General features: G+C 50.5%; 1 protein-coding gene across 36 annotated transcripts; it reads left to right on the top strand.

The window, feature by feature from the left end:
• Positions 1–7,643: 7,643 nt before the first annotated feature.
• Positions 7,644–18,856, top strand: TBATA (thymus, brain and testes associated). 36 transcript variants are annotated; one of them, XM_045400118.2, is made up of 10 exons: positions 7,644–7,697; positions 8,050–8,285; positions 10,343–10,492; positions 11,426–11,526; positions 12,735–12,920; positions 13,682–13,742; positions 14,803–14,884; positions 15,709–15,853; positions 17,498–17,550; positions 18,609–18,856. In XM_045400118.2, exons 1-9 carry the CDS (start codon positions 7,687–7,689, stop codon positions 17,540–17,542), a joined length of 1,017 nt encoding a protein of 338 aa, XP_045256053.2. In that variant the 5' UTR covers positions 7,644–7,686; the 3' UTR covers positions 17,543–17,550; positions 18,609–18,856. The 36 variants fall into 36 exon arrangements, 31 of the variants coding, with proteins under 31 accessions (XP_045256053.2, XP_005565669.2, XP_005565671.2 ...); XM_005565612.4 differs by lacking the exon at positions 13,682–13,742 and having other exon boundaries at positions 7,644–7,733; positions 12,738–12,920; XM_005565614.4 differs by lacking the exon at positions 13,682–13,742 and having other exon boundaries at positions 7,644–7,733; positions 11,447–11,526.
• The last annotated feature ends 961 nt before the right edge of the window (positions 18,857–19,817 follow it).

Here is a 19,817-nt window from a genome sequence, read left to right on the forward strand (position 1 = left end):
CGAGGTCAGGAGTTCAAGATCAGCCTGGCCAAGATGGTTAAACCCCGTCTTTACTAAAAGTACAAAAAAAAAAATAGCTGGACATGGTGGCAGGCACCTGTAATCCCAGCTACTCGGGAGGCTGAAGCAGAGAATTGTTTGAACCTGGGAAGCAGAGGTTGCAGTGAGCCGAGATTGCACCACTGCACTCCAGCCTGGGTGACAGAGCAAGACTCCATCCCCCCGCTAAAAAAAAGAGAGAGAAAAGTGTCCAACCAAGAATCTAAGCATCCCCCTCACAAACCTGTAAAAAACAGTGCAAAATAAATTCAAAACAAGCAGCACAATGAAATAATGAAGATAAGAGCAGAAATTCATGAAATTGAAAACAGAAAAAAATAGGAAAAATATCAATAAAACAAAGAGCTGGTTCTTTGAAAACATCAATAAAATTGGCAAACTTCTATCTAACAACACTGGCAAAAAGAGAGAGAGAAAGAAATCACAAATTAATAGTATCAGTAATGAAATAAAGGTGTCACTACATATTCTACAGATATCAAAAGGATAATATGAGAATATTACAAAACAACTCTACACAAATAAATTTTACAACATAAGAGAAATTGGCCAACTCCTTGAAAAACAAACTATTATAATCACCCATTTTGAAATAGATCTCTTGAATAGTACCATAACTGTTAAGAAAATTAAATTTTCAATTTTAAAACATCCAAAAAATAAATCTCCAGGCCCAGGTAGTTTCACTGGAGAAATCCAGCAAATATTTAAAGAAGAATTAACATCAATTTTACACGATCTCTTCCAGAAAATGGAAAAAGCGGTAACACTTCCCAATTCATTTTATGAAATTAGTGTTACCCTGATGATACACAAACCAGAGAAAGACAGTACAAAAAGGAAACTACAGATAAATATTCATCATAAATATAGGTGCAATAATCCTTAACAAAATATTTTCAAGTAGAATCCAGCAATATATAAAAAGAATTATACACCATGAGCAAGTGGGGCTTATTCCAGGGATACAAGGCTAGTTCAATATTTGAAAAATAAATGTACTGACAAGCAAAAGAAGAAAAATCACATGATCATATTAGTTGATGCAGAAAAAAAGCATTTGATAAAATTCAACACCCATTTATGACAAAAATGCTCAGAAAAATAAGAATAGAGAGGGACTTTTTTAACCTGATAAAGAGTGTATATAAAAAACCTACAGCTGACATTATATTTAATGGTTAAAGACTCTGTGCTTATTTCCTAAGATTAGGAACAAGGCAAGGATGTGTATTCTCACCACTGTTATTCAACTTAGTATTGGAAGTTCTAGGCAGTGTAGTAAAACAAGAGAAGAGAAGAAAAGGCATATATATGGGAAAGAAAGAAAGAAAACTGTCCCTATTTGCAGATGATATGATATTATTATCTATGCAGAAAATTCCAGGGAATCTATAACACATCTCCAGAAACTAATAAGAGAGTTCAGCAAGGTTGAAGGATACAAACTAACATACAAAAATTAATAGTGTTTCTATATACTAGTATATAGTGTATGTATATAGTATATGCTACTAGTATATAGAATGGACACCAAAATTTAAAATGTCATACTATTTACAGTTCCTTTAAAAAAAAAAAAAAACTGAAATAGGTGAAAATCTAACAAAACGTGTCCAGGGCTTTTATGCTGAAAACTATGAAATGCTGATTAAATTAATCAAAGAAGATTTAAATAAATGGAAAGACATACCATGTTCATGGACTGGAAGACTCAACATGGTAAAGACATCCGTTCTCCCCAAATAGATACAGAAGTTTAACCTGATTCCTATAAAAATCTAAACAAAAAGTTGTAGATGTCAATAAGATTATTCTAAAATTTGCATGGAAAGACAAAGGAACTAGAATATCCAAGACAATCTTAAAAAACGAAGCTGGAAGTCTTATACCACTTATATAGACATCAAGATGTATTTAAAGCTACAGTAATTAAGAGAATATAATGTTGGCACAATGGTAGATGGAAAGTCCAGAGACAGGCCCACACATATATGGATACTTGAATTTTGATAAAGATGGTACTGCAGAGATAAGGACAATGTTTGAAGTAATGGTACTGGGTTGAATGGATATTTATATGGAAAAAATTTATATAAATTTTGACCCCTATCTTACACCAAACACAAAAATCAATTCCATATTGATTGTAGATCTAAATGTGAACAGCAAAACAGTAAATCTTCAGAAAATGATAAAGGAGAATTATCTTCATAACCTTGGGTAGGCAAAGATCTCTTAAGACACAAAACCCACTAACCATTAAGGACAAAATTGATAAATTGGGTTATGTTAAAATTAGGAATTATTTTTATCAAAAGACTGCATGTAGACACAGACAAGCAAGACACAAAGGAGAGAATATATTTGCAACACAAACAACTAAAGATTTCTCTGATCATTAATTTCCCCATCTATAGGATTACAGGAGTTAATATATCTAAGAGGTTGGCACAGTGCCTGGCACGTAGGGAGTGTTCCATGAAGTTTATATTGCTTCTGCTATAACTGAGTCATCCAGGCCAAGGACTGTACCTCAAATCACTCCCAGGCTGACAGATCTCTCTCCAGTTTTTGACACTCTACAAAGAAGTCAGAAGAGTTTCCTCAGCTCTTCTTTTACAAACCAGTGTTGAAGACACTTCCTGAGGAACACCTTCATCCCCCCCAGCTGCAGTCCCTATGCAGACTCCCATGCTAGATTGTAAATAACATAGTTGAAGCATTATAAGGCACCAGTGGGGAGGATGAGAGTGGGTTTTCATCTCAGATGAGTCAGCTCACGTGGTGGGAAATGCCCCAAGAGTGCTGAAAGCAGGAGGGAGAAGTAGCCTGTCACGGGGAAGAAAGCCTCTCTTCTCGCAAACGCTATATCATCTATCTTCACAGCTGCCAGCATGCCCAGAAGTAAGGAACAGGGGGTTTTCAGTATGATTTCAAAAGACTCACCTCGTTCCTGCAGAGACAGGCCCAGAAAAAGCCAGGGAACATCCTGATCTGCAGAAGGATGAGTGGGCATTTGGAGTAGGCCAAGACCCAGAGGCCAGCCCTCATGGGGCCACCACAGTGGTATGGATCCCCACCCCTTAGCCAGAAGGGCAAAACTTTTGAAGGACTTGGGTTTGCCTCTAGCTACCCACCTTCCTTTTCTTGCTCCCCAGAGAAAAGACACAGAGTCTGGAAGCCTCAGAGCACCAGTATGAAGCCAGGGGTGCTGACAGCAAAGGCCCTGGGAAAAGCCCACCCCATCATTCTGAGGGACAGCACCCGGCACTGTCTGCAAGCCTTCCCATAGTTTACAGAGCCTGTCTACACCCTTCCCAGCATCTGACCGAGTTACAGCCCTGTCGGCCAAGAACTATCCTTACCCCCATTTGACAGGTGTCCAAGTTGAGCCTCACAGAAATAAAGTGAACTATCCAAGATAGTTCTCAGATGAAGGACTCATCCCACTACCACCATCAAGTTACCAGCAATAATGATGATTCTTATCCTTTTTGAGCATCTCTTGTGTGCCAGACATATGACTAAGGGCTTCACCTCCATTAGCTTGTCTTCAGAACAACCACAGAAGTAGGCGAGTATATCCTACTTTATAGACCCAGAGAAGGCAATAATAGTAAGAAATTATACTTGGGGCAGATACTGTTTGAAACACTTTAATATTTATCAACTCACTTAATGTTCTCAAACATCCTGTGAGAATAAGTCAATATAATCATCTCCATTTTAGAGACATGGGAACTAAGGCTCAGAGAAGGCGGGTGCATTGTCTGAGGCCACACAACAAGGAAGTAGCAGAATAGGGACTCGAAGCAAGGATTCTTCCCACTATTTTACATCTGTGGCATTCCAGGTGATTTACCCAAGGTAACAGGTTTATGGGATGTTGAAATCTGATTAGAGCACCTGTCCAAATGAAAGCCCAGAATCTTCCCACCCAGCTATCATGAAGAGAGAGGGACTGGGGTCCCTCTGGGTAACATGGTTTGTCACCTTTTCTCCTTCTAAGAGCCACCCCCCAGAGAATGAGTCCCCAGAACCAAGATGCGCGGAAGCTGACCCCTGTGTGGTGGGAGCAGGCCAGGTGGGCTGACAGAGCTGGGACGCAGCCCACCAACGTCCTCTGCCAGTGTTCCGCCTCCATCCGCTGCTCGCTGGCTAAAACCAGCCCCAGACTCTCCTTCTCTCCCTTGGCCCCCATTGAAAGTGTTGGATGGGAAGCAGCGAGGAAGTCAGGAGGGGCAGAAGGTCCTCAGCCCTTGTCTACCCTTCCAGGAGGGGGAGACTGGTGGGGGGTGTGGTAGAGGGGTGCTGGGCAGAGGTTCTGGAGTTGTGGGAAAGGGGTAACCTAGCAACCACTGAGCTCACTGTCACAAAGCAGGCAGACTTGCACACAGAACCCACAGCCTTCCCCTCAATTTGTCCTCTTGCTCCTTCCTGCTGGGACAGCAGGGCTTCTCGCACACATGCTGTAGCGGGCACTGCCTTGGTGAGTCCAGGGACCTCTTGGGAGAGGAGATGGACACTGGAGAGCCCAGAAGGGCAGAGGTAGAAAGGGAAGTTCTGTGGCTGGTTTGGTGGGAGCCCTCAGATCCCTCTGCCTGGCCGGCTGGAGCCCCAGGGACAGACAGCAGGGACAGAAAGCTCTGGACAAGGCAGGCTTGGCCTACTAGAGTCCCTGTCGGCCTCTCTACAGCTGCTGTGGATTATGACCCCCGATGGCTTATTAGATCAATTTAATAGATCATATCTAACATTTAAGAAATGAAACCAAAAATAGGGTGAAAATATCAGTGTGCATCATATGTAGTACTGATAAATATTGCTTCGGGATATTACTGTTTTAGTTTCACACACACATACAAACCCGTGTGTGAATTGGGTCATGACATAAAGAATTTCTTACTGTCATCACAGCCAAACACATTTGCAAGTCTCTGTTCTAAAGAGTACTTTTTCCCATAGGCAGGAGGATTTGGGGCTTCCAGATACCCTGTTCTCAAGATTGTAGCATCTAAGTACTCTAGAGCCCAGTCCCTGACATCAAGGATGTCTGGAGCTTCCTTTTAAGGAGAGAAAAGATCAGCAAACTGTGAGTCAGACTGCCCGGGCTCTGGTTCCTTCTGTGTGACCTCAGCAAGTCTCCCCTGCTTCCCCCATCTCAGACAACACCAACCCATCCCACTACCTGACGAAGGCTGGCATTGGGAGATCTCCGGGGTCCCTTGCAGATTCTGTGACTCTGAGGGTTAATTCTCAGAATGCACTAATGTCCTGTCCCAACCTCATCCCTAGCACTTTGGCTAGATATATATATTCAGGTCCATAGATTTAATCACAATTCTTGGTTTTGACACCTATCATCTTTCATCTATGTCATTTAATTAGTTTATTTAATAATATAATAAACACAAGCAAATACACCACCCAAACCAAGAACAAGAACATGACCACTAACACATCTCCTTACATGCGCTTCTCCTGCACACCTCCCCTCCCCGCCTTCCCTTGGAAATAGCCACTGTGTGAATTTCGTGCTTAGCATTTCCTTGTTTGATACTGTTGTTGCTGTTTTATCGCATGTTCATGATCATTTTGCTTTGCTTTTAAACTTTTATTTTTAGAAAGGATCTCAGGCTATGTGGTCCTCTGGAACTTGTGGTCCTCCAGAACACACATAAACTAAACCACTTATGAAAGAGAAATAATATGTTTTTAAACACATCATTTATACAGTTTAGCAGTTACTTTATATTATCCACACATTATATATAGTGGATGACAACAATTGTGTTCTTTCAAATGCATATATCTTGTTATACTGTAGCCTATTAATAGTAATTAATAAAAAAACAAATTGAGTTAATAAGATTGCATAAATATAACATCCCAAAACCAAGAACTGTAAGGTTTCTCATACTGATTATAAGATTCATTCATGTTGTTACATGTAGCTGTGGCTCATTTATGGCTCATTTCTTTTCTTTTTTTTTTTTTTTTGAGACGGAGTCTCGCGCTGTCGCCCAGGCTGGAGTGCAGTGGCTGGATCTCAGCTCACTGCAAGCTCCGCCTCCCAGGTTTACGCCATTCTCCTGCCTCAGCCTCCCGAGTAGCTGGGACTACAGGTGCCCGCCACCTCACCCGGATAGTTGTTTTTTTTTTTTTTTTTTGTATTTTTTAGTAGAGACGGGGTTTCACCGTGGTAGCCAGGATGGTCTCGATCTCCTGACCGTGTGATCCGCCCGTCTCAGCCTCCCAAAGTGCTGGGATTACAGGCTTGAGCCACCGCGCCCGGCCAGCTCATTTATTTTCATAGCAATAAAGTATCCCACTGTCTGAATGCACCAGAGCTTACTTATCCATTCTTCTGCCATCAGACATTTGGGTTGCCACTAGGATTTTGCTATTTTAAACGGTGTGTGTATGAATATTCTTACAAGTAGCCCCTGTTGTACATCTGTGAGAATTTCTCTTATGTCTGGGAAAGAAATTGCTGAGTGATACAGCATGCAAATGCTCAATTTTATAAGATGTTACCATTTCTCTCCCCAAAGTGCCTGTTCCTGTTTACACTTCCACCGCCAGTTCGTGAGAGTTCCTGTTCTGCATCTTCAACACTAGTATTAAGTGCACTGGCCTTTAGTCTGTTAGAAAGCATATAATGGCTACAGATGTTCAATTGGCTGAATATCCACTGATGAGGTGAGGCTCCAAATGCCCACCCTGCTGACTGAGGAGGGCTTGGGGTAGGGCAGGGTGGAAGACAAAGGTGGCCTTGGGGGATCTCAACAGATTAGGAGTTCAAGAGAGGTGGTTCTTACTGAACTTCTGCGGCCAGTCAGCCAGACCCCCCAGTGGATCCTCAGGCCCAAGTTAGCCCAGGTAATGGGCTTTGCCCCTCCTGGGCAGGGGCCAGAAGCACTGAGCAGAGGAGTTCCAGGGGTTCTTAGCAGGTGATTTCCTCCGTCACTTGGGGGTAGAAGAGGACAGCTAACTGCAACTTTCAGAGAAGGTTTGCTTTATTTCTTTAAGCCCCAGATCCCTTAGAGGCAAATGGAGAATGGAACAGGAAACTCAGGGGCCAGGTCAGTGGAGTCCTCAGAGGGTCCAGGGGCAGCACACCTTGCTTAGCACATCCAGAGTCCATCTGTACTCCAAAAAGACTCCCTTCAGCCAGGGCCACCGTGAGAAGGGCATGCAGACAGCGATCAGGCAGGTGGTCCCAGCAGGCCTCCAGTGGGGAGTGGGCCACCTTTGCTGATGTTGACCTTCCTCCAAGGGCAGATGCACAGCATCCTCAGGAAGGGGAGGGGTGTGGGGTAGAGGACAGAGGACCCGAGCTGGCTTGTCTCCAGCAAAGCAAAACAGAGCTTGAAGCTTCCCTCAGCGTCGCGGCCCCAGTAGCTGCTGCATCATCTCTTCCTTTCCTAGGAGGGACCCCCATGGGAACAGAACTTGCTGGTCTGGTCTGGCCTAAGCTTCAGCTCTGGCTTCTGGACGCTGAGTCTGAGCCAAGGCCGCTCCTGAGTGTGTGCGGGAGGATGGCAGCCTACAGCTGGCCTCTGGGCTGTCCATAGCCTGGCTTGGGGGAGGCCTTTGCTGGGACCAGCCCCATCCCCAGGGATGTATATAAGGTGACTTTGCTCCATCCTGGGTATTTTGATGAATAGGTGGGTCTGCAGCTTCTCTTTCTGGTTTCAGATATGGTCTCTGGGAAAAAACTGGGGTGCTGGAAGAGTCTGAGTTCCCTCAAATGGATGCTAGCTCCCTGATAAGGAAGACTAACCAGGACAGGATTGTAGCAGTTAGGAAAGGACTCTAGGGGAGGCCTAGCTTTTGGTGCTATGGGGGTGGTGGTGAAACCCAGGAAACCAGATTTCAGAGCTCCTCAGGAAGGGGCTCTGTCATAAGCACTGAGCTCTGAGCCCAGGTGGGCCCACTGCCAGAGGAGGCTCCATTAGCCTCTCCCGAAACCTCTTCCTTCAGTCCAAAGGCTAAGCTGAAACCCGAGAAGAAGTCAGGACGCAAGCCCAGGAGCCCCGGGGACAGTCGGCCACAGAAAGAACTGGTGATCCCAGGGATTGTGGATTTCAAGCAGATCCGCCAGGCATTGAGGACCCCCAAGCCCCAAACTCCTGGCACCTACTGCTTTGGACGCCTCAGTCACCACTCCTTCTTCTCCCGGCACCACCCACACCCTCAGCATGTGACCCACATCCAAGGTAAGGCCCGGCTGGTTGGGGTGGAAACAGAGGGAGTATCACAAAATGGTCTTGAGAACTGGGAAGGAAGAATTGATGGCAGAGCCCGCTTCCAGGCTGGGGCCCAGAGAAGAGGGGGGCCAGGATCCCAGGGCTGCCAAGAACCCAGCCAGGACTGCACTTGGTGGGCAGGAGAGAAGCCCTCCAAGGGTGGGTGACAGGTTCCCTACAGGATTCCCCTGACTGCTGGGTTCTCCCATTTTACAAATCAGAGAAAGGGATAAGTTCTGTCCTGGAGCAGTGCTCTGTTCTCTAAGTCCTCTAACTTAGGCCATGTCAGCCACTCAGCCACCCAGCCAGCCATCAAATATTTCTTGAGTGTGAACTACGGGCTAGGCACTTTTCTAGGTCTTGGGGATACAACAGTGAACAAGACAGACATGGTGGCCGCCCTCCTGGACTGACCTCCAGTGGGGAGGGATGGGAGATGGGGAAGGTGTCAAGTGTCCAGGCTGCAGTGGGAAGATTGCTGTTTTTAAAAGGTGGTCACAGAAGACATGGCCATTAACAAGACATTTGAGCGAAGAACTACATAGGAACTGTGCACACAGCAGGGGGAAGGATGTCTCAGGCAGGTATATCAGCAAAAACAAAGGCCGGAAGGCAAGAGTGCTCCCACTCTGTTGGAGCAGCAGCAAGGAAGCAGGAGCTGGTGTGGCTGGAGTAAAGTAGGAGAGAAGAATGGAGAAGGCATCAGGGAGACAGTGGGCCCAAGTCAGCTAGGCATTTGGGCCACTATTGTCACCATTAAGCCACCTTCCTGAATCAACTGGAGCCCTTGGAAGGCTGAGAGCACGGAAGTGAGATGTTATAGCAAGGTCATCCTGGCCTCTGTCTTAACTGTGGCTTGGACCAGGGGCTAGAAGTGGAAGACTCCATGGCTCTATCCTGGAGATACGTGGAAGGTAAAGTCAGTAGGACTCGGTGATTGATTAAAAGTGGAGTGAGAGGAAGAGAAGAGGCAAGACTGACAGATATTTGGCCTGAACACCTGGGAAACTGGAGTACATTGACTGAGACAGGGAAATCTGCAGAAAGGCCAGTGCAGGCTGGCGGGGAGTCAGGGGTTTGGTCTTGGATGTGGGAGATGGGTGACGTGAGATGCTTTCTAGACCTCTAGGTGGAGGTGCAGGGGTGCAGTCGGATCTGGAGTTCATGGCAGAGACACAGACGTGAGAGTCATTCGAGAGGGGGTGTTTTAAGTGGCGGGCCTGGGTAGGATCACCAAGGAGTCCTTGTAGGTACAGGAGAGAAAAACCTGGGGATAGGTCCCTGGGGACCCCAAGATTAAGAGGTTGAGAAGATGAGAAGTCAGCAGGGGAGATGAGGAGAGGTAGTGAGCCGGAACAAGAGCGAGGGGTCCTGGCACCAAAAGGGAAGTGTTTCAGGGAGGGGCGAGCAGCCCTGCTAGGTCCTCACCAGGCCGGTCTTCAAGCCTCACTATCAATACTGATATAATAATCACCCAGGGTTAGCCAGAAGGGTCCTCATGTGTAAATGGCCTCCACTACCTCCAGGCTGCCCTGCATGCAGCCTTGCACAGGCTGACTGATAGCAGTTTTCTGTAGAGAGTGTGGCTCAATCTCTTTCCCTGTGATGTGAGCCCGGGCCTCGCCCATCACGAACTGTGACTTAATGCCCTTGCCCCAGCATTCTCATCTTTAAGCTGCCTACCTACCCCTGTGTACTCACATCAGCAGTTTGTTGCCCTGTCATAGGAAATCAGAAGATCCTCGGGACTGGGGGCCCAGGAAGCCTAAGTTCTTGTCTCACCTCTGCCCAACTCACAGTGTGGCCCTGAACAGGCCCTTCCCCTGTCCATTCTAAGTTCCCCCTGTGGGTGAGGTGGTCTCTGGTCTAGGTGGTTGCAAGGCCCTCCCAGCTCTGATAATCTATCAGCCTGTGGTTACTGGAAGAGGTGGAGCTGGAATCACCCTGCCCTTCAGCCTCTTCCCAGCCTCCTGGAACTCTTAAGATCCACCTAAGCCTCCCTTCCCACAACCTCTAACCCTTTGCAGATCTCACTGGGAAGCCTGTTTGTGTCGTCAGGGACTCTCCAGCCCCCTTGCCTGAGTCAACTGTCTTTTCCGGCTGTCAAATGGGGATGCCAACCGTCTCTGCCCCCATTGGAGACCCACAGTCTAATCGGAACCCCCAGCTTTCTTCTGGTGGGTACTTGGACCATACCTCCCTCTACCCTGGGGCTCATGCCTCTCCCCAAGGGTGCCTCCCTTGGGTGGGTGCCCAGAAGGAAAGGGCCATCGCTCTTAGGTCAGTGAGGTCTGTTGAGGGAACCCACTTTTTCTCCCCTTTCCTTGGATAGCCTAATCTCTGCATTACTCCCCACCCAGCAAGTCCTAGCCAGCAGAAATGCACCCCTGCTTGGATTTGAGGTGCTTGAGGAGTAATAACACGCAGAGGGCAAGCAGATGTTGAGCCTGCAGTCGTGTGACTGGCAGCTGTAGGCCAGAATGCTATAGAAAATATTTAGTAACTGGTGTGCTCAGGCATTCGCCAACCAGAACGATCAGCCACAGTGCTGGCTTGGCGTTCCAGAGGTCTCCGCTCTGCCCAGCGTTATCCTTTCCTTGACTGAGGTACTGGAAGCCAGTTTGGTGGGGACAGGGGAGAGATCCTGGAGAAGGGACTGGGGCTGCCGGTGTAGGGCAGACAGACTTGGAAGGCTGGCTGCAGCTCTCTTTGCCACCCTCTCCAGGGATTAGTTCGATTTCTTAGTAACAGGCCCGTTCCTATCTCCTCAGCTTCAGTCTTGGCCTCAGGGACCTAAAAGAGACCAAACTAGATGAAACCATGTGCATCTTGGCACAGGTAACCAAATGTTCTCCAGCATCCTCTAGAAATGCACAGGCTAGGACATCCACATCAGCCCTTGCTAGAAGGAAAGCAACGTCCCATCCCCACACCCCACCCACTGCCACAACCACCACCCATGGTGTGAATCCAGAGCCTTCTCCCTCCAGGGCACCGCCTGCCCCTTTCCCTTTAAGATCCAGGCAGGGAGGCCAGGAAGGAGAGCAGACTCCTCTACCAAGGCCTGGTGGCACAGGGAGGGGAGGAGGGCCTCTGACTTCCGTTGGCAGGACCTTGTCCCCTCCTCCCAGAAGCCTGGAAGAAGGAGTTAAAGGACCTGGCTTCCCGGGTGGCCTTCTTCACCAAGGAGGATGAGCTGAAGAAGAAAGAGGTGGGTGTGGAACACAGGAGCTAGTCTGGGAAGAGGTGAAACGGATCCTTCTCTGAGTAACGAGATCCCTCCCGAGTCAGTTCAGCCTACCAGAGGTGGGGTAGGGGGCACTGATTCTTACAAACATCAGGGGAAAGGTCACAGTGAGGGAGAGAGCACACCCAGGTGGAGAAATCCAAGCAGGGGTTTTAGGACAGGCAGCACTTGGGGGCCTGCGATATCTAAGTGAGATGTTCACAAGGGGACTGAGGAGTTCCGAGCAGAGGCACCTAGCACAGCAGCTCAAAAGCTGGCAAATGCAGGGCACCGTCAGAAACCAGGCTGTAAGTGGGCAGCAATGGAAAAGGTGGCAGGGGCGGGGTGCAGACTTTGAATGTAGGGAGGAGCAGCTTGTTCTTAATCTCCAAACTTTTTCATATCTAATCACATAAGGAGCAGAGAATCTCAGAAGGTTTTCAAACATGATAGAGGTGACCCCATGGGTGCCATTTGATGATAAAACAGTAAACTCACCTGAGAGGCAGCTCGAAGGTGACTGGAATTGCTCTTAGGACAGTCTGGTCCTGCCCCTTGTCTTGGGCAACCAGAGTGGGCAGGCAGAGGCCCGGCTTCTCATTCCTGCTCACAGCTACTCACTGCAGCACTCAGGACAACTCAGCTAAGCTGTCTGCGTCTCTGTTTTCCTATCTTTAAAATGGGGGGAAGGATACTACCAGTCTTAACTGGAATTGCAAGAGCAGGAGGCCCCAGGCCCCAGGCCTCTCTGGGACAGACCTGGGGGCAGCTGAGCTGGGAATTAAGGTAGGCGGTGGGCCCTTGGTGCAGGATGCTGTTTTCAAATCTCTGATGGCTATGGGGAGGAGCCGCAGGGAGGATCTGCCTGGGAGGAAGAATGAGAACCACCTGTTCTCATTTTTACTGAGTTCAGGAGGAAGAGCTTTTGCTAGTTTGAGCATGATAGCTGATAGTGGAAGGGCCGACTGCCAGAGAGTGGGCTGGGGATGCCCAAGGAGGGGGTGTAAGGCAGGTGGCAGGGAGTGAGTGGCAGAGCTGGATGATACCCTAGGACCCTGGCAATGCTGTGATGCTGGGATTTGGAGGGCAAAGTGCCCTGGGATTATGACCCGGCATCCTGCTCCTCTCTTTCCCTCGGCCCTCTTCCTCCCCTCTTGCTGACTGCCTGGAGTCTCTGGCCACTTTTGTCTCAGCAGAAGGAGGAGGAGGAGGAGCCTCTGCGGGAGCAGGGCGCAAAGTACTCAGCGGAGACTGGGAGGCTCATCCCCGCTTCCACTCGGGCTGTTGGCCGCCGCAGATCCCACCAGGGCCAGCAGAGTCAGTCTTCCAGCAGAGATGAAGGAGTCCAGGCCTTCCCCCTTCAGGATCAGGAGCTGCTGGTGAGGACCCAGTTCTGCTCCCAGGCTCCTGGCTCTCCACATTAGGAGTCCTACAAACCGCTTTAGGGCAAGGCCCCTCCCAGGGTTACTGATGCCTAGGACTGTTAAGACCAGAAAACTCCAGCCCTGGGGAGCCAGCAGCCAGGGCTATGACCCTCTGCTGCCTCTGGGTTTCCATGTGAGTCCTTGCCCCTCCCTGGGCCCTAGTTCTGTGATCTAGCCACTGGAAGCACGAACGCATTGCTATCGAGGGTCCCTTCCTGCTGTGGCATTTGCTGAGTTAGTGAAGGGAGCTGCAATGGTGGGTTGAAGAAGGAGGTCCTGCCCACCACAGCAGGCCACACCCCACAGCCTGCAGGGCTAGGCCCAGCCTAGTGTCCACACTCAGAGAGGGACCTGGCTTGCACTTCAGTAAGCACAGAGCCCACCATGCTCATGTTTCCCCAGCAAGGCCTGAGATGAGTCCATGCCTCATCCCAGTGGGTGAAGGCATCAGAGGTCCCTGTGAAAATGCATGGATGTCCTCCAAGAAAGGCCAGAGGTAGAGCCAGCATCCTGCCACCTTCGTTGTGACCAGCGCTGTCAGGCACACACTCCCTCTGAAACCTTGCCACAGTGCAGCAAAGTGGATAGAGCAGACAGGGTCTGGCACCCCCATGCCACGGATGGGGAGGCTGAGGCCCTGCCAAGTGATAGTCCATGGGCCAGGTCCCCTGAGACGGAGCAGCATAGCCAGGACTAAGGTGCTTTCTCCACCATAGGGCATCCTCACCTCGCCTGGAATTAGGTTCTCGGGTCCTGTGGGGAGGGGGCACAGGGCAGGTAAGTTGGATATGGAGAATGGAGAAGGGCGCAGGGGCAGGTCAGGGTGGGTTAGCACGGCGGGTGGGCATCTGGGGGCGAGGGTGGGCCCCTAAGCAGGCAGAGGCCTGGAGAGAGGCCCAGCCCAGATTCCGCTCTGCTGAGGATGAGGCCGACCTGCTGGGGACCAACAGGCCCCTCCAGGTCCTGGGATGACTGACCACCAAGAGCTGAGGGGGCCTCACTTTCCTAGGACTCCAGGGCTTCCACCTTTCACCTCGGGCCCCAACTCCAGCCTGCCATAGCCACAGCCACCAGCAGCAGTCTGGCCTAGGGAGCCCCCATAGCCCATCCGAGACAGAGCTGGATCTTTTCCTGATGCTAACTGACTGGGGAACGCAGGGGAAAATGAGCCCAGAGGTAGCAAAGATGTCAAAGGCTGAGGATGCAGCAAGGAGCCAAGCATGCCCACAGCTCTGCAGGAGGGAGCCCGGTGCTAAGCAGTTTGCAGAACTGGCCTGTGCTGCCCCTCAGGCTGCTCTCTGGGCTTCCCCCACCCCTTTTCCAACATCCCCAGACTCTGGGACTTTTGGGGTGTGGCATACCGTGGGGTTCCTGAAATCCCCACACAAAGGCCCTGGGCATGTGGGATTTGGTGTGTCTCTGAGGAGCTGACTGGCCAGCTCTGACCTTGGGCTTCCCAGTGAGGGGCCCTAGGGAATAACCAGCCAAGCAGGCTTCAGGGATGTGGGGTCCACAGAGCCTTCCGCTGAGGCCGCGTTCTACCACCAGCTTCCTGCTAGCATCCCCTCTCAGGGCCTCGGATTCTCCACCTGTCCAGGAGGAAGATTCTTAACCTGGACAGAAAAGCCCTCTGTTAAGTCGTGAGAGAAAGCCCTCTGTTAAGTGCAAAGGCCAATGTGGAGGAAAGGCATGGACCTTGTAGGGGCAAGTTCAGCCCAGTAGACACCTCTGAGAGCCCACTTTGGGGAAAGGGTCCCCTTGGTGCCCTCCAAACCTACATGTGCCTGTACTCCGTGCCTGTACTCCTGGCTGGAATGTGCTGGCCTCCTGCCCACAGGTCCTGGAGCTCCTGTGTCAGATCCTGGAAACAGACTCGCTAAGCGCGATCCAGTTCTGGCTGCTCTACGCTCCGCCCAAGGGTGAGGACACAGCCCCGCAGTGCTGTCTCAGTGGAGGCTGCCAAGGTCCTGCCCTTGATCTCTGGTTCTACAGTACTCAAATGTCACTCAGCTCCTACCCTGGAGGGGGCCTTCCACGGAGCCTTCTCTAGTTGGTTAGCCCCAAACTAACCCGTCCCAGCTGGACAGCATCTCTGCTTCCTCCTCCCCAGTTCCTCAGCAGGATTTCCTTACCCCTGCTCCTTACCTCAGCTCCTCTTTCACACTGACCCCAGGCCTAGACACCGGGGAGGAAAAAATCCAAAGACTGTACTTAGCAGACACAGCCCCTCACACATTGCAGTGGGAGACCCACACATACGGGTGCAAGTGCACACACATAGGGCTACACACGTGTATACACATAAACACATGAATACACACATGGACACACTGGGACAGTGGGTGGGGGGTGCATCTGAGTAGAAGGGTGAGGAGTGATGAGAACCAGGAAGCTAATTGGAGAAGACTTCCTGGACAGGAGAGTGCAGGAGAAGGAGGAGGAGGAAAGCACGTCCCCAGTAGACTTCCCAGCGTGGGCCTGGGGATATGGTGGGCAGGAGGGCCAGCTAGGGCCGAGGACAAGGCATACACATCCTCATGTGGCAGGACAGGGATGTGAAAGGGCTAGGGGCTCTGCACACACGGGCCAGGGGAGAAGAGGGAGCTCTCCCGAGGGGACCCGAGGGCAGAAGTTGGGATGCTTAGAGAAAGCTGCCCTGGATGGAGGCCCTGCTTCTGGCCCCACCACAGGGGCAGGAAGCAGGCTGGGGGCTGAGGACTCTGCCCCCGGGTTGTGCTTTCAGAAAAAGACCTTGCTCTGGGACTCTTGCAGACAGCAGTGGCTCAGCTCCTTCCCCAGCCCCTAGTCTCCATCCCTACAGAAAAGCTCCTAAACCAGCTCCAAGATGTGCACCAACCTCCTCAAGAGAAGCAAGAGCCACCCTGCAGGTGGGCCCCCACCCCGCCCCTGACCTTCTGCAGCCTTCTGTCCTCCCAGGTGAGGCCAGTGGGACCTAGAGAAGGGAGCCTGGCACTGGCCAGGGCCTGGGCTGACAGTCTGTCCTGGAGGCAGAGGCTCAGCCCCTCCCCCAGGGACCTTCCAGTGCTGCCCAAGCTGCTTCAAGGCCGACACAGCCAGACCAGCCCCCAAACTGCAAGGGGTGGGGAGACCCCAAGGGGGCCACTAGTGTCAGTTTTAACCAGATAGGGCTGGTCTAGCCACACCTAGTCCTTCAGAAGCTCTTTGGTCTATGGGAAGACATGAGTGGAGACAAAATGCTAACACAAGGCAGTGCTTTTATACTAGTACTAAGTGCCATGGTGGCTGGAAGAGAAAGATTAATTACAAACTGGAGGAGGCCTCACAAAGCAGGTGAGTGGAGCCTGAGAGTCAGCAAGGCCACACTGAGCAGCAATAAGTTTGCCTGACACTGCTGGGTGTTCCACGTTTTTCTAGTCCATCCAACAACCCACTGAGGCAGTATTAGCTCCATTTTACAGATGGGAAAACTGAGGCTCAGGAACAATAGAATGGCCTTCCCAAAGTAACCTGACTGGTCAGCAGAAGGGCTGGGATTCAGACTCAAACCCGACTGACTCCCAAGGCCAGCAGCCCTCAGAGTTGCCCTGGGAGCTTGTTAAAAATGCAGACCCCTAAAGATTCTAACGTAGCAGGCTGGGGTGAAGCAGGGGGGCCTGTATTTTCAACAGTCACCTGAGTGTTTCCAACAGAGTTTGGGAAACACTGATAGGAGGGGTAGGATTTGATTGAGTAAATGAAAGCGTGGGAAAAGGTCATCCTGGGAAGTGGGACCAGCCGGGGCGAAGGCATGGAAGTCAAGAAGGTATACAATTGGGGAATGCCAAGTTTGGGGTGTCTGGAGCATGGGTGGGCTTGCTGAGAAGAAGCAAGGGTAGGGGTGGACTGAGGTTTCTTGAAGGCATGGGTTCTTGCATGGCCTTGGACTTGGCGTTCCCTTCCACTCTGAGAGAGCAGAGGAGGAACGGCATAGTGAGGAAGACAGGCTCCACTGTGACCTTGGGCAAACCACCTCCTGGCTGCGATCATCGGCTTCATCCATCTCTCAGAAGCCCCCTCCCAGAGTTGTAGGGAGGGAAAATAACATCAGGCACATAAAGAGGCAGGGGGAGATGTAAAGCCCAATACAAGGCAAAAGAGCATCTTTCATACTTTTAATTCATTCGAGACGCAGGGTTCTTGTCTTGCCCACTCAAAGGGAAGTCCACAAGGAAACCAGTGGAGCGAGTGAGTGAGGGCTAGGGGAAGGGCTGATGCAGAGTCCATGCCTTATTGTTCCAGGGACAGGAGGGCCTTGCTTCCCAGTGGAACTAACTGCAGACAGCAGGGCCGCAGTTGTCTGGGTCTGGCCTGGGGTGACACAGGAAGGCCACCTGGGTGCTAGCCATGGACAGATGTTTTCTGGTCCTCCAGGAGGGGTGACTCTTGCCTCTCCCTGGAGCAGACAGCTGACTGCACCTGCACCACCTCCCCACCTCCCTGTCTCCCCTGCCACCTGTGGGGTCAGGTTTCCAGCATGACCTTCCCAGCCCCTTCTTTGTATTTGGTCACAGTCAATCCCCGAAGAAAACGAAGATGTCACCTTTTTCAAAAAGTGAAAAACCAGGTAAGATTCCAAGTAGTGGGTCATTCGGGGGGCTCACCAAGGCCCACTCTGGCTGGATTTCTCAGGGGATTCCAGTCAACTTGGAGATGAGTCCCTGCCCGAGAAAGCTGCTCATTTCCTCTATTCATTCACTTATTCATATTCATTCATTAACAAATATTTATTGAGCACCCACGATGTGCTCAGCTCTGGGGATCATTGACGAAGAATTCAGACAAGTTCCTGCTGTCACGGAACTTACATCCCAGCAAGGAGGAATACAGACAACAAATTAAAACACCTGGGGAGGAGTGGCAACAGATACTGTAAGGAGAATAACAGGGCTCTGTGGTCAGTGGTGAGACGGACTGGCAGGTGGGGAGAGGGCTCCTAGAGCTGAACGGCAGGAAAGATACAGCTCTGCCCAAGTCTAGGAAGAGCCAACCAGCAAAGCTCCCACCTCTTGGTGTGCTGGTGGAAAAGCAAGCAGACCATGGTGGCTGGGGCCTTCTGGGTGAGGGACAGTGGTAAGGAAGGGATGAGACAGGTGGGAGGAGCTGGCCTGCGGTAAAGGCCAGGTGTGTGCATGGGTGCATAAGGGTTACGAGCAGGGTGCGCTTGCCCCCTCTGGCTACTGTGTGCAGCATGGACTATGGGGGACAAGAATAGGTGAGGGAGACCAGGAGAGGCTGCTGCAGTCATCCCAGTGCCTTAGACAAGAGTAGGGGGCAGGGGTGGCAGCAGGCTGGAGGGGAGAGAAGAGGAAACACATCCTCAATGTATATTATTCTCCCTGATTAGACCATCAAGAGTCCAGAGTGCCTGGCAGAGAGGCACAGAGTAGGCATCTCATTGATATTTGCTACTTGGATGTTGAAAGAAGAGAGGTTGGATTCCATTCGCTCCATTCCTCTCAGGTTGAATTCCCCCCTCAGTCACCAGCAGAGCTGAGAGCAGAAGCTGGGCATGACCCAGGCCTTCCCCCTCAGCACTCACACATCCACACATCCACCTGCAGCTCCCAGGTGGGGGCCCCGCCTTCCCGGTCCTCTCCTGCCTGCTGTCTCTCCTCCCACTAGAGTACATTGGAGAAGCTCAAGTCCTCCGGATGCATTCAAGCCAGAACACAGAGGAGAAGACATCGAAGCCGAGGGCAGAGAGCTGAGGAGCCCTAACACCTTCCCCTGTCTTGCTCAAGAGCAGCCCTAAGGGTTCAGGGGTGTTTCTGTCTCCACCACCTTCATAGCAGTACCTGGTTCCCTACCATGAAAAGTCTAATGAATAAAACCTGTCTTCCCTGGGAAAAGACAGTTCTGCTTTCCTAGCAGTGGGAGGCCTGTGCTTGGGGTCACTGATTCCAGGAGAGAGATGGGCTGCAGGCAACCATCCCCACTCCCCACTCCCATGGGAAAGCCCAAGTGCTACCTCCACTTGGGGCTTCCCTGGTTCTTTTATGTTCTAGAGAACTGAAGGGCAGATGGCAGTTGGGGCACCCTGAGAAAGGGGCTCTGCCCCTCCTGGAGCTAAGACACACAGGACTCTGGGTAGGATAGAGCAGAGGTCGGGGAACATGCAGGCCTCCTTAGAATGATCACTGTTGCCAATTATTGAGTTATGTTTTTGTGTGTGCTGGCCACAGAGGTAGCGACTTAGGTAAAAGCTGGTGATGAGCACATATGTGCTTTATATGCAGTACATATCTACATACATGCAGGTCAAACAACTTGTCTGAAGTCTTCCAGTTAACTAGTGGCAGAGCCAGGATCCAAAGCCTGGATGTCTGGCTCCAGAATCCCTGCTCCTAAAAACTGCATTCTGGCTGGGTGCGGTGGCTCACGCCTATAATCCCAGGACTTTGGGAGGCTGAGGTGGGCAGATCACCTGAGGTCAGCAGTTCAAAACAAACCTGACCAACATGGCGAAACACCATCTCTACTAAAAATACAAAAAGTATCCAGGCATGGTAGTGGATGCTTGTAATCCCAGCTACTCAGGAGGCTGAGGCAGGAGAATCACTTGAACCTGAGTGACAGAGGTTGCAGCGAGCCAAGATCATGCCAGTGCACTCCAGCTTGGGCAACAGAGCAAGACTCCGTCTCAGAACTCAAAACAAAACAAAACTGTATTCTACTGCCTTACCCATCCTAGCCAAAAGCTGTGGTTACATTTCTGAAATCATAAGATCTAGAGAAGACTCTCTGGGAAGTCCAAATGTCTTCCATGACATTTCTGCAAATTCCCTGGAAAATTGGGGTGGGAGGAGGCATTGAGGATTTACAAGGTCATGG

Source organism: Macaca fascicularis, chromosome 9 (assembly GCF_037993035.2).
Source record: "Macaca fascicularis isolate 582-1 chromosome 9, T2T-MFA8v1.1".
In the NCBI taxonomy this organism is placed as follows: domain Eukaryota; kingdom Metazoa; phylum Chordata; class Mammalia; order Primates; family Cercopithecidae; genus Macaca; species Macaca fascicularis.

What these genes read in the sequence shown, in the direction of transcription:
- TBATA (XM_065520933.2), top strand. An exon ending in GCATGTGACCCACATCCAAG is followed by an intron (nt 8,286 to 10,342) that starts GTAAGGCCCGGC and finishes AACCCTTTGCAG; the next exon opens with ATCTCACTGGGAAGCCTGTT. An exon ending in ATGAGCTGAAGAAGAAAGAG is followed by an intron (nt 11,527 to 12,734) that starts GTGGGTGTGGAA and finishes CTTTTGTCTCAG; the next exon opens with CAGAAGGAGGAGGAGGAGGA.